Source organism: Pan troglodytes, chromosome 8 (assembly GCF_028858775.2).
Source record: "Pan troglodytes isolate AG18354 chromosome 8, NHGRI_mPanTro3-v2.0_pri, whole genome shotgun sequence".
NCBI lineage: Eukaryota > Metazoa > Chordata > Mammalia > Primates > Hominidae > Pan > Pan troglodytes.
In genome coordinates this window covers 139367908-139380721 of record NC_072406.2, presented here as the reverse complement: position 1 = coordinate 139380721, position 12814 = coordinate 139367908, and the positions used below count along the sequence as shown (strand labels likewise).

The 12814-nt window shown below is 41.4% G+C and overlaps 1 protein-coding gene across 7 annotated transcripts in view; it reads right to left on the bottom strand.

Moving 5' to 3' along the window:
- The window catches only part of DOCK1 (dedicator of cytokinesis 1), a 585238-nt gene that overhangs the window by 230757 nt on the left and 341667 nt on the right, over positions 1-12814 (bottom strand). For all 7 annotated transcript variants that reach the window (XM_054659991.2, XM_054659996.2, XM_063782260.1 and 4 more), the window contains one exon: positions 7037-7138. In XM_054659991.2, coding sequence (XP_054515966.1) covers positions 7037-7138 — 102 coding nt within the window. The remainder of the gene's footprint in view (positions 1-7036; positions 7139-12814) is intronic.

The window sequence follows — 12814 nt, the reverse complement described above, 5'->3', positions numbered from 1 at the left end:
TCTCATCAAGGCATCAATGCTTTCCAGACATCACAATGAACCCATTTCCCCAATGGCTTCCCAATGCTCTTAGACTAAAGACAAAGCATCTTCACTCTTAGACTTAGGAAATTTCCATTCTGCTCAGCCAAAGGAGTAACCATTATGGACAAGGACCAGCCACAGATTTTCAACCCATCCGATGAAGGATTGTTAGGGAAATAGGACATGGCCACATTTTTGTGGATTCAAAGTTTCATCCAAAGATTATCTGACAATTGCAAAGGTAGGAAGAGGTACATATTTTCACAATGGAGGGATCTGGAAGTTACCAGCTTTGAACCCAGCGGTGAAATTCAGCATCGCCAGTAGTGGGTCAGCATGACAAGCCCACTTCCTGTGTTACTTCCTGAAGTAACACAGCAGGAAGCTTTCAACAGCAATGCTGAAACACTGTTGCCAAGGAGTTGAGCTTGAATCTCAGAACAAGCTTCTGGTTTGCAGAACATACAGGGGGATAAAGAAACCAGTCGAAAGGCATATTACAAGGCAGCACAAAAAAAGTCCAGAATGGGAGATAGTCTACAAAAGCTAGTGGATTGGTCTCTTCAAAAACACTGAAAAGCAATGCTATGAAAAGAAAATAAAACAGTGTGATGGTGATGGATTTATTTTAGAAAAAGAAAGATTAAAGAGACACAATCGGGCCGGGCGCGGTGGCTCACGCCTGTAATCCCAGCACTTTGGGAGGCCGAGGCGGGCGGATCACGAGGTCAGGAGATCGAGACCATCCTGGCTAACACGGTGAAACCCCGTCTCTACTAAAAATACAAAAAATTAGCCGGGCGTGGTAGCGGGCGCCTGTAGTCCCAGCTACTCGGGAGGCTGAGGCAGGAGAATGGCGTGAACCCGGGAGGCGGAGCTTGCAGTGAGCCAAGATCGCGCCACTGCACTCCAGCCTGGGTGACAGAGCGAGACTCCGTCTCAAAAAAAAAAAAAAAAAAAAAAAAGAGACACAATCATCAAATGCAATGCGTGAAAAGGACAAAAAAGTTTGGAAAGAATGGAGGAAATCTGACTACAAATGGCATGAGGGGTTGTTGCTGAATTCTCATGGAGCAATAAGACCAATAGAGAATGTCTTTAGTCCCCAGAGACGTTTGCTGAACAGCTTAGGGCAGGTGCATCCCTGTCTCTCACTGACTGAAAGGGGTTGGCTGTATAGATAGAGACACTTGGAGACACATGACGGAAGCAAATATGCCAGCGTGCTTTCAACGGATGAATTGAGGTGGCAGGAATCATGGTTTCCTTTTTTTTTTTTTTTTTTTTTTTTTTTTTTGAGACAGGGTCTCATGCTATCACCCAGGCTGGAGTGCAACGGCATAATCTTAGCTCACCGCAGCCTCAAACTCCTAGGCTCAAGTGATCCTCCTGCCTCAGCCTCCCAAGTAGCTGAGACTACAGGCATGAGCTATCATACCTGGCTATTTTTTTAATTTTTTTGTAGAAATGGGGTCTCACTATGTGGCACAGGCTGGTCTTGAATTTCTGGGCTCAATAGATCTTTCTGCTTCGACCTCCCAAAGTGCTGGGATTACAGGCATGAGCCACTGAGCCTGGCTCCATTGTATTATTCTTTCAGCTTTTCTGTATTTGTAAAATTTTTTGTGATCCACAGGGGAAAGAGAATAAGTAAAATGCTGGTGAAATCTGAGTAAGGTCAGATAAGCCCTTTTCCTTGCAGAATCTGATGCTAACTCCAGGTAGATGGTGTCAGAATTGAATTGAATTGTAGGACATCCAGCTGGTGTCAGGGAATGGGTTGCGGTGGGAGAGACCCACACACTTCTGGTCACAGAAATGTGAGAGTGTAGGAAAATGTAGTGTGTTTTCCAAAGCCACACAGTGGGAATTTGTGACAAGTGGCAAGACAACACTCTCCGCTAGAAGTCCCAAAGCCCTCATCGTTCCCTTCTAGTTGACTACAGAGAATCGGGGCACATTCTCTGCTTCTGTTACTGAGATGTGGACACGTGGCAGCCAGCAGCCCCTTGGGCAGGTCAGCATCTCCAGTGTAGAAGATTCTACAGATTCTTTGTGGTTCGAATCCTAAAGGGTTGGGATGGCCTCTGTCCTGAGAGTTCTGAGCTGAACATGTCTATTGTTTTTCTCTTCTGGATCAGTCATTCCGCTTGTGCTCTATATGCTCACTGTCACTGGTGTTGATAGTAAGTGTGATTTTGTATGAAAATGACCCACTCAACCAAAAAGGGCTAAATTTGAGAACCTGAATTAGTACTTGTTAAAAGGAAATAGTCTCAAGAAAATGGAACCAAAAAAGAGCCCGCATCGACAAATCAATCCTAAGCCAAAAGAACAAAGCTGGAGGCATCACACTACCTGACTTCAAACTATACTACAAGGCTACAGTAACCAAAACAGCATGGTACTGCTTCCAAAACAGAGATATAGATCAATGGAACAGAACAGAGCCCTCAGAAATAACACCACATATCTACAACTACCTGATCTTTGACAAACCTGAGACAAACAAGCAATGGGGAAAGGATTCCCTATTTAATAAATGGTGCTGGGAAAACTGGCTAGCCATATGTAGAAAGCTGAAACTGGATCCCTTCCTTACACCTTATACAAAAATTAATTCAAGATGGATTAAAGACTTACACGTTAGACCTAAAACCATAAAAACCCTAGAAGAAAACCTAGACATTACCATTCAGGACATAGGCATGGGCAAGGACTTCATGTCTAAAACACCAAAAGCAATGGCAACAAAAGACAAAATTGACAAATGGGATCTAATTAAACTAAAGAGCTTCTGCACAGCAAAAGAAACTACCATCAGAGTGAAAAGGCAACCTAAAAAATGGGAGAAAATTTTTGCAACCTACTCATCTGACAAAGGGCTAATATCCAGAATCTACAATGAACTCAAACAAATTTACAAGAAAAAAACAAACAACCCCATCAAAAAGTGGGCAAAGGACATGAACAGACACTTCTCAAAAGAAGACATTTATGCAGCCAAAAAACACATGAAAAAATGCTCATCATCACTGGCCATCAGAGAAATGCAAATCAAAACCACAATGAGATACCATCTCACACCAGTTAGAATGGCAATCATTAAAAAGTCAGGAAACAACAGGTGTTGGAGAGGATGTGGAGAAATAGGAACACTTTTACACTGTTGGTGGGACTGTAAACTAGTTCAACCAATGTGGAAGTCAGTGTGGCTTCTAGATCCTCAGGGATCTAGAACTAGAAATACCATTTGACCCAGCCATCCCATTACTGGGTATATACCCAAAGGACTATAAATCATGCTGCTATAAAGACACATGCACACGTATGTTTATTGCGGCACTATTCACAATAGCAAAGACTTGGAACCAACCCAAATGCCCAACAATGATAGACTGGATTAAGAAAATGTGGCACATATACACCATGGAATACTATGCAGCCATAAAAAAGGATGAGTTCATGTCCTTTGTAGGGACATGGATGAAATTGGAAATCATCATTCTCAGTAAACTATTGCAAGGACAAAAAACCAAACACCGCATGTTCTCACTCATAGGTGGGAACTGAACAATGAGAACACATGGACACAGGAAGGGGAACATCACACTCTGGGGTCTCTTGTGGGGTGGGGGGGGGGGGGGGGGATAGCATTAGGAGATATACCTAATTCTAAATGACGAGTTATTGGGTGCAGCACACTAGCATGGCACATGTATACATATGTAACTAACCTGCACATTGTGCACATGTACCCTAAAACTTAAAGTATAATAATAATAAAATTTTTTTAAAAATGGAAAATGGTTTGGCCACTTTCATATTGAAATACTAAATAACATCAAATAATTTTGTACAAAATAATCTTTTATTTAATAGTTGTCAGAGTAAGCTGGGCGTGGTGGCTCACGCCTGTAATCCCAGCACTTTGGGAGGCCATTTGGGAGGCTGAGGCGGGAGGATCATCTGAGGTTGGGAGTTGGAGACCAGCCTGACCAACATGGAGAAACCCCATCTCTACTAAAAAATACAAAAAAAAATTAGCCGGGTGTGGTGTGCATGCCTGTAATCCCAGCTACTCAGGAGGCTGAAGCAGGAGAATCGCTTGAACCCAGGAGGAGGAGGTTGTGGTGAGCCGAGATTGCGCCATTGCACTCCAGCCTGGGCAACAAGAGTGAAACTCTGTCTCAAAAAAAAAAATCGTTGTCAGAGTTGAAAAACAGTCATATACTCGGTATAGTTAACAAACAGAAACACATTTTACAAAAGTTCTGTCAGATTAACAACAGTAAAAAAGTTCACATACTTTCCAGTCTAAATTTGTGGTATAAAAAACCACAAACGTCATTTTTTTTTTTTTGAGACGGAGTCTCACTGTGTCGCCCAAGCTAGAATGCAGTGGCCCGATCTCGGCTCACTGCAACCTCTGCCTCCCGGGTTCCAGCCATTCTCCTGCTTCAGCCTCCCCAGTAGCTGGGATTACAGGCGCCCCCCAACCATGCCTGGCTAATTTTTATATTTTTAGTGGAGACGGAGTTTTGCCATGTTGGCCAGGTTGTTCTCGAACTCCTGACCTCAGGTGACCCACCTGCCTCCACCTCCCAAAGTGCTGGGATTACAGGCGCGAGCCACCACGCCCAGCCAACATCATTTCTTAATGGAAGTCAAATTGTCTACAAATCATTGATTTTCTGAACTGTTGTGTCTATGGAAAAACATCCCCTGGGAAATTGGGACCACAACACACAGTAAACATCTGATCCTGGGATCTGAGCAAAGACAGAGGGCACACACTTGGAATTCAGCAAGCTACAGTAATTTTTAAATACCATTCGGCATCATCGCTTTTCACTTACCTTGAAGGATCCTTATCAATTACAGCACTTAATAGTTCAGATTACATGTTTGCACATGGGGACTTTTATGAAGTGATTGTTCTGAAAAAGGGCAAAGTACTAATTGGAGTCCTGACTTTTCCAGATGAGTAATTCTTCTATTTCTGAAGACTTTATTATTCAACCTGGAACATTATCTGCAAAACTGTTTCTCTAGCTTTAAGCTACAACTATTCTTTACACTGACCAAAGCAGGGGGTCGGGTATAGTTTAGATTCAATTATGGAATAAAATGTTACAAATGTAAAATTTGATTTCACTATGCCATGATTTCCAAAGAGTCATGGGATATAAACAGGATACAGGTTACACATTTGAATATACTCCTACTATCAACTACTCATTAATATTCAGGGAAAACCAGACACAGAAATACAAACATATACATATTCTTGTTCCCTTACTTTTATTTAGAGGAAACTGCTAGGGCTTTAAGGTCTAGATCCATTTTTGTTCTCCTTAGAAATCTTGAAGTACAGTCACGTGCTGCATAATAACATTTTGGTCGATGACAGACTGTGTATATGTCAGTGGTCCAAAAATTGTAATGGAACTGAAACTTCTTATCACCTAGTGACATCATAGCCATTGTATTACAACTGCCTATAGTATTCAGTGCAGTCACATGCTGTACAGGTGTGTAGCCTCGGAGCAACAGGCTAGACCATCTAGCCTAGGTGTGTAGTAGGCTCCACCATCCAGGTTTAAGTAAGGGTACACACTGTGAGGCTTGCACAATGATGAAATTGCCTAACGATGCATTTGGCAGAATTGTTAAGCAACACACGACTGCGTGTGTGTGTGTATATATATATGTACATGTATATATGTGTGTATATATGTACCTGTGTATATATATGCATATATAAATATAAAAATATTATTTTTTCAAAGGATCATTTCTAATACATAATTTTCTTATTGCTGCCACTATAGATATATAAGAAAACTATGCATTATATATGTAGTGGCAACAATAAGAAAATTATGTATTAGAAATAATCCTTTGAAAAAAATCATACAGATCATTCTCTTCTTCCCATTTCTTAATAAGGTACATGTCAAGTGCAACAACCCCTGTTCTAGAAACACTAGTACACTGCCATGTTCTGCAGTTATCTATGAGTATTCTTTTACAGCGGTCCCCATCCTTTTTGGCACCAGGGATCAGTTTCGTGGAAGATAATTTTTCCATGGACCAGGGGGTGGTGGGGCAGGTTTCGGGATGAAACTGTTCCACCTCAGATCATCAGGCATTAGATTCTCATAAGGAGCGTGCAACCTAGATCCTTCGCATGCACAGTTCACAATAGGGTTCGTGCTCTTATTAGAATCTAATGCAGCCACTGATCTGACAGGAGGCAGAGCTCAGGCAGTAATGCTCCCTTGCCCACCACTCACCTCCTGCTGTGTGGCCCAGGGATTGGGGACCCTGTTCTACAGGACCTTACAGATCCTTAGAAATGGAATCTTAGAGTTCAAGTCAACATGTAATCACAAAGTCTGCCAACAAGTTTGGTTGCAGCTTTGCAGAGGATATTTGCCATATGGCAATGTAATTTCAGGTCCTTAGGGAGGTAGTTCGTAAGCAATAAATTCCCCTCTGTTATACTTTTCCTAATTAAGTTGTATCATAGTTTTACTGAGGATGACTAGAGAATTATTTGGAGAAATGCTGATGAGCTTCCATGATTACAGCTAATTAATAATGGAGTACAACTTAAAGCTGAAAAGTCACTCTGGCTTCTGCTATTAAAAAGTCAACCAATAAATGAATAGGAATTAATGGGAGACTATCCATGGATAACATCTCCAAATTTCCAATTATCCCAAAGCACAGGAGAAGAAACTGTCACCAAGAAAGACAAGAGATTTCCCTGGGCTCAGCCCCCGAGTCAATCTCCATTCAGCCCTAGAAGCAAGTCTGCGAGTCCGGACCCTTGTGTTGTTAGAAACAAGGCTTCAGTCAGACCTTCCCAGGAGGCATCTGAAATCAATCAGAGACAAGTTCTCATGCAAAATCCTATTTTAAATGAATATATTGATATCAGGCTTTTGTCTAAAGTGCTGGCCCTAAAACATGGTTATGTCAACAGGGTGAAAGGGACACTTACTACCACATCAGTCCTCATTTTCCCAAAAGTCTTGATCAAGTGGGCATAATGGTAATCTTCCATTTGTCGTAAAATAGCTGTCATGCAAGCCACGAAGTTTCCCTGTAAATGAATCAAAAGATAGAATTAGATGAGACAGAGCAACACTCATGGGAAAAGCCGAAATCATCCCAGATTCTGGGACTTGAAACTGTCAGGGAGAAGCAACGGGGCATGGGCAGGGAGCCCTGGGTTCTGCTGCCCCTCTCTCAGGGAAGATCAGCATAAGGCATGGGTCACTTCCAACCTCAGGAATGCTTTTTGGTAGGGGGTCCTTAGAATATCAAGTTGAAAGTAGAAAGAAAAGCAAAACCCTTGAGGGGGTCTCACAATGCTGAGGACATGAGTACACAGTAACATGAATGAGAAACACTGGTACACTCACACTCAGGGCTGTATTTTATTCTCTCTAACTATTAATACCTCAAGTGTTTCCTGATACAGGGTTGTCCAGACTGGAAAAATAAGCTTGAAATATTTTTGCATTAAATACAAGAAAACTAAAGACAGGATGGAAATCACGAGAACTTCTGTTTTGTGCTCTCTTGGAAACTTGCTGCCCTTATTATCCGGCAAAATGTGTGTGCAGCCTCTCCTCTTGGGCCATGGCAAAGAAAGGCCTCTAATTTCTCAAAATCAGCCTGTATCCCCCCGTGCCCGATGTGGAGGCAATCACCACAACTCCACAATGAGTTATGGCCCAATTCTCCTCCCCGAGAAGAAGGACAGGAGGAATGTGGGCTCATCAGAATGTCAAGTGGGAGAGCTGGGAGTTTCTCAGACCAGACGGAGCTGGGTGGAAAGGAAAAGAAGGAGGAAAAAAGAAAGCAACACAGAAAATCAAGAATGGGGAAGGTAAAGGGCCAAAGCTGAAACGTCTCTCTGGCTGTTGCAAATGGAGGCAGCCAGTATGTGTGTGGACGTGGGTGTGCACACGTTTGTTTGCGTGCCCTGAAGGGTGTTTGCTTTGGTGGTGGGTTGTGAGCTAGGCAGTTCTGTTGCCATTAACTGCAATTGCTCACTGCTAGGCTTTGTAGCTAACAACATTGTAAAGCCTTCCTTGCTTTTAAATATTGCCCCCTAAGTTAATGACATTTTAAGAAACACAGGATATATATTTTTTCCCATTAAGCCAGTACAAGTTTGGTAAAATTATAGCATGAAACACACTTTGAGACATGTCCCTATTTTTTCTCTATTAAATGAGCTCTCAAATTGCATTCTTTTACTAACTCTCCTTTTACCAGCGATATATCAGAATGCCTAAATGTCTTTTATATTAATTTGGAATACAGGCTTTACAGTGAAATGTTAAAATCCAGTATTTTCTCCAATCCATTTTATACCTATAGTACACATATCTACTTCCAAATGAGTCCTCGAAGGACGCATTACTCAAATTGAACAAACACAATAATGATGATATGATATCTTCCATTTGCCCAGAAATATAAATTATTTGTGAATGATGATAATTGCTGAGATTTAGATTCCAAGTTGGTGTTCAGGGAAACAGCTAAATAATGCTTGTTTTCCATTGAGGCAATGATTAGTTAAATGGCAAAATTTGTGAACTTTTGAAACATATAAATATTTGGCATACCATTCAGCTCAAGAGAGGCTGCCTTTGTATCTTGTCTACTCCTTATGACAATGAGATGTGTCCCGTGGATAATCGTCTTAATAACAACACTGTCACTTAAATAGAATACGACCTCTTTCAATCACACACAAATTTCTCTTCCTGTGCCACTTTACAGGCAGTGAAACTGAGGCTTAGAGGTTTCACCCTCTGAAGGAGTGAATGGCAAAGCTGGGTGTGGAGGCTGTGCTCTAGGACTATAAGACAGGTACTTACTGGCTGACCTCATTTCTTTACCCCTCATCCAGATGCACATTTTAACTCTTCCTCTAAGGAATCTGAAGCCACTTCTGATGACCAACACGAGGTAGAGATTCACTTTCCCCTACTCTTGCAGTCATCAGAGAAAGCTGGAAGAGGGTGAGGAAGAAGAGGCTTCCAAGTACTCTGCCCACAATTGACCCTGATGCAGTCGCCGACCCGGACTCTTCCCCTTGAGAGGAGAGCTTTGCCCGCTGAAGAAGAGGCCTGTATCAGCCTAGGTGAACCTAGTAGGTGCTGAAATCAATTTTCTGCAGGTCAAACCAGTTACACAATGGAGACTTACACATTAGAATAAATGAAATCACAAAGTCAGCTATTTACCACCAGAAGCAATGTATCAATGTGCTTAGCTTAAATGATCAGGCTGAAAGTAGAAAGAAAAGCATAATCCTTGAGGGGGTCTCAAAATGCTGAGGGTATGAGCACAGAGTAACACTAATGAGAAACATCAGTGCAGCCAGACTCAGGCCAGATGACGTGAACAGGTGACGTGGACATACTGAATTCAGGCAGCAGACTGTCACGTCATGCGGAGAAATTCATGCAAGGCAACAACTGCCAAAACCGTTGTAACACAGAAAACGAAAAACTGAAGCGAACACAGCAATTTCCATAAAACAAGTCCTGGGAGGATGTAAATGCCCCGTGGGGGAGTCTCTCTGGAACAGCATATCAGGAAGGCAACCACGCGGCCCCTTGTTTAACCGCGATGGGGATTAATTACAGGAGGCCCAGAAGGGCCAGAAGGATGGGCCATCTCCACAAGTTAGAGGCGGCGCTGCCGGGCACTGTGCGTGCCCTCTTTACCAAACTTAAGGAAATGTTTCAGAAGTCATTTGCATCGTTCAGTCTTTCCTTTCTTGGCGAAAGTAAGTCTTGCTTTTTCAGCTCTAAGGTGAAGCATGAACTCCATTAGGAAACGGATGATCTGCATATTAAAATTCACTGAAATGCCCCTCCCTTTCCTCCCTGCCCTTTGGGAATGGAGTCCCATCCTTGGGGTATCAGTATTTTTTTGGGCAAATACTGCAGATACCATGAAGCCTTATGGTTTCCATGAACACAGCAGAACTCTGCAGCATATTTGTGGGCTTATAAGGGTGGATAAAACGGGTATTTATGGAAGCCTTTTGAAACCATTCATTTATTAGGAACAAAAGTGAGTGAGCTCTGTGAAAATAAAACTTTAATTCTGTGTGCTCAGAAGAAAATTACTATTCTGTGCTTTAATTGATTTATTTTAAATGCATTTGGGAGATGACTCCTAAATGAAGCTTTTATCTTCTAGACAATGGGTAGGCTAGCAGGTAGGCTGGGAGCAAAAGCCACTGTGCAGAATCATCCCTGAGCCTGAACATAGGGACTAGGCTCCAGCACCAGCAGCTGAGTAAAAATAAGTCAATATGTAAAAATAAGACATATTCCTTATAACTTCAAAGCAATGCAAAATGGGGCCACAGAAGTCAGGATATACTTGCAGAAAATTTAAAAACCAGGACACTAAATGCCTAATAAACAACAAAAAAAAGTGAACCTCATTAGTAATCAAAGATGAAAATGATACATCATTATTTACCTGCCAAAATAGCAAAGAAGTATTTCAATGATGATAATGTTGAGCAAAGGTGCAGAGAACGAGGACTCTTGTGTGCTGTTGGTGGGAACATAAATTGCTATAACCTTTTTAAAAAGTGATTTGGAGATAGGTTTGAAAAGTCTTGAAAATAAATACTCATCTCCTAAGTAATTCTACTTCTGATAATCTACCAAAGGAAGTAATTCAAAATAGAAAATTTCATACCCAAAGATGTCCATAGCATTGCTGAAAATTCTAAACATCCACCACAAGAAACTGTGTAAATAATATGATATTTTGTAGGGTTGCAAGATAAAGTACAGGATGCCCAGTTCCATTTGAATCTCAGATAAACAAAGAAAAATAAATATGTCCCAAATGTTGCAATGAAATATTACATGAGAGATACATATACTAGAAAAAAAAAATGTTGTTTACCTGAAGTTCAAGCTGAACTGGGGGTCCTATATTTTTATTTGGCAAGTCAAGCAATCATAACTTGTGTTATGATGAAATATTGTGCAACCATTAAATCATTAAACATTATGCAAATATGGAATATTTTAATAGCATGAGAAAATAATTGAAGAGGAAAACTGCAGTAATTATGTATACACATTTGACCAATATAAAGAATATATAGTACAAGAAAAACAAAAAATGACTAGAAAAGATACCAGATAGTCATAAGTGGAGGGAGACTAAGCCCAGATTGTTTTTATAAAGAGAAAGTATGTTAATATTTTTAAAGGTGGCCCAGAAAGAAAAGGATCCATCTGGCAGGAGGGACAAACTCTCCCTGCCTGCCCCTGATCTAGTTCCATTTCTTAAGCTCCTGTCTTAAAAAATCTCTCTCGCAGGGCTCCCCCTGTTGGTGTGGCCTTGGCTACTGCCTGGCACTGCTCCTGGAGGGAGCCCTGGACAGAAGTCGTCCCCGCACACCCCCAGCCCTCCTGGAAGTACCTCAGTGCCCCAGTTTTAAATGTGTTTGGGCCCCCATTTCACTAGGTAGGTTGATAGGCAAAATGGAGAACAGGTAGAACTGAGCACAGGTAGAAGGAAGGGCAGGTGGAATTGAGCACAAGTAGAACTGAGGCTGGGTAGAAGGAAAGGCAGGTGGAACTGGGCACAGGTGGAAGTGAGTCTCAGTAGAAGGAAAACAGCACAGGTAGAATGGGGTGCTGGTGGTGGAGCAGGGGGACATTCGGTGACAGGCAAGTTGAATGCAGGATATAAAAACAAAAGGCTAACAAAATCACAGACTGGTGAATGGAAACTCAGGATGAGACATATCTTTTAAACACTGCCTTTGTCAACTATGCCTAGTGGAAGGTCTAAGTATGAATTAGAAGAAAAAAATCCAAAGGGTTTTAATTCATATTCTTGAGGAGCTGTGAAGGTGTAATAAAAATGGACTTAGCCATGTGACTTGGATAGCAGGGTATAAAATTGCTCCTGGTAATTTCATCAGCCAGACAAGAGCTGTCTCAATCGACCCTGGAGCTCACACTTTGTACAAAGCACAGATTTGCTCTCTGGGACACACAACACAGGCAGAAATTTTAACGTTCTTCTAAGTTCTCTAAATTCCAAAGGATCTCTGGGCAGTTCCCAGCCTCAGAAGCTGTTGGAGCTGTAAACAGAGACACAGGAGTGCCGAGTGTGTACAGTAGGTGCCCGGTTTCAATAAAAGGAGATCCCTAAAGACTGAATCCGGGATTATGCTTCATGATTTCAACTGAGGTCTTGTTACAAAGTTTAGCCGTGTCTTCACTAAGGCAAGGACTTTGAAGAGGAAATCTCACTCAAATGCTTAAATTTCAAATATATTAAAGAAAATAAACCCATCTTATAATCATCCTAAAAAGCAATGAAAATGAATTATCCAGTAACATTTTAAAATATATTACTAAACAACAACAACAAAAAACCCATAAAGGTGATGACTTCTGGATGATTTTTCTTTTGGGGTGCATTCAAGCCAAAGAATCAATACTGTAAAGCAATATTATGAAAAAGAGAATATAGGAAAAGGGAATGTAACTGAGAGTCAAGTCCTTCTTTAAAATGATTTGAAATAAATCCAAGTATGAGTGAGTTCTTAGAGCTGATAAGATAGAAGGCCAACAGAGCACAATGGCTTTCTCTTTTGTAGAGGGAAAGCCAATGGCAAAATGTTCATAGGTGGTATTTTCTGTGAGAAAATATGAAAGAGAAAAACAGGGAGTCCAAAAAACAAACAAAACCTCAAAATGTT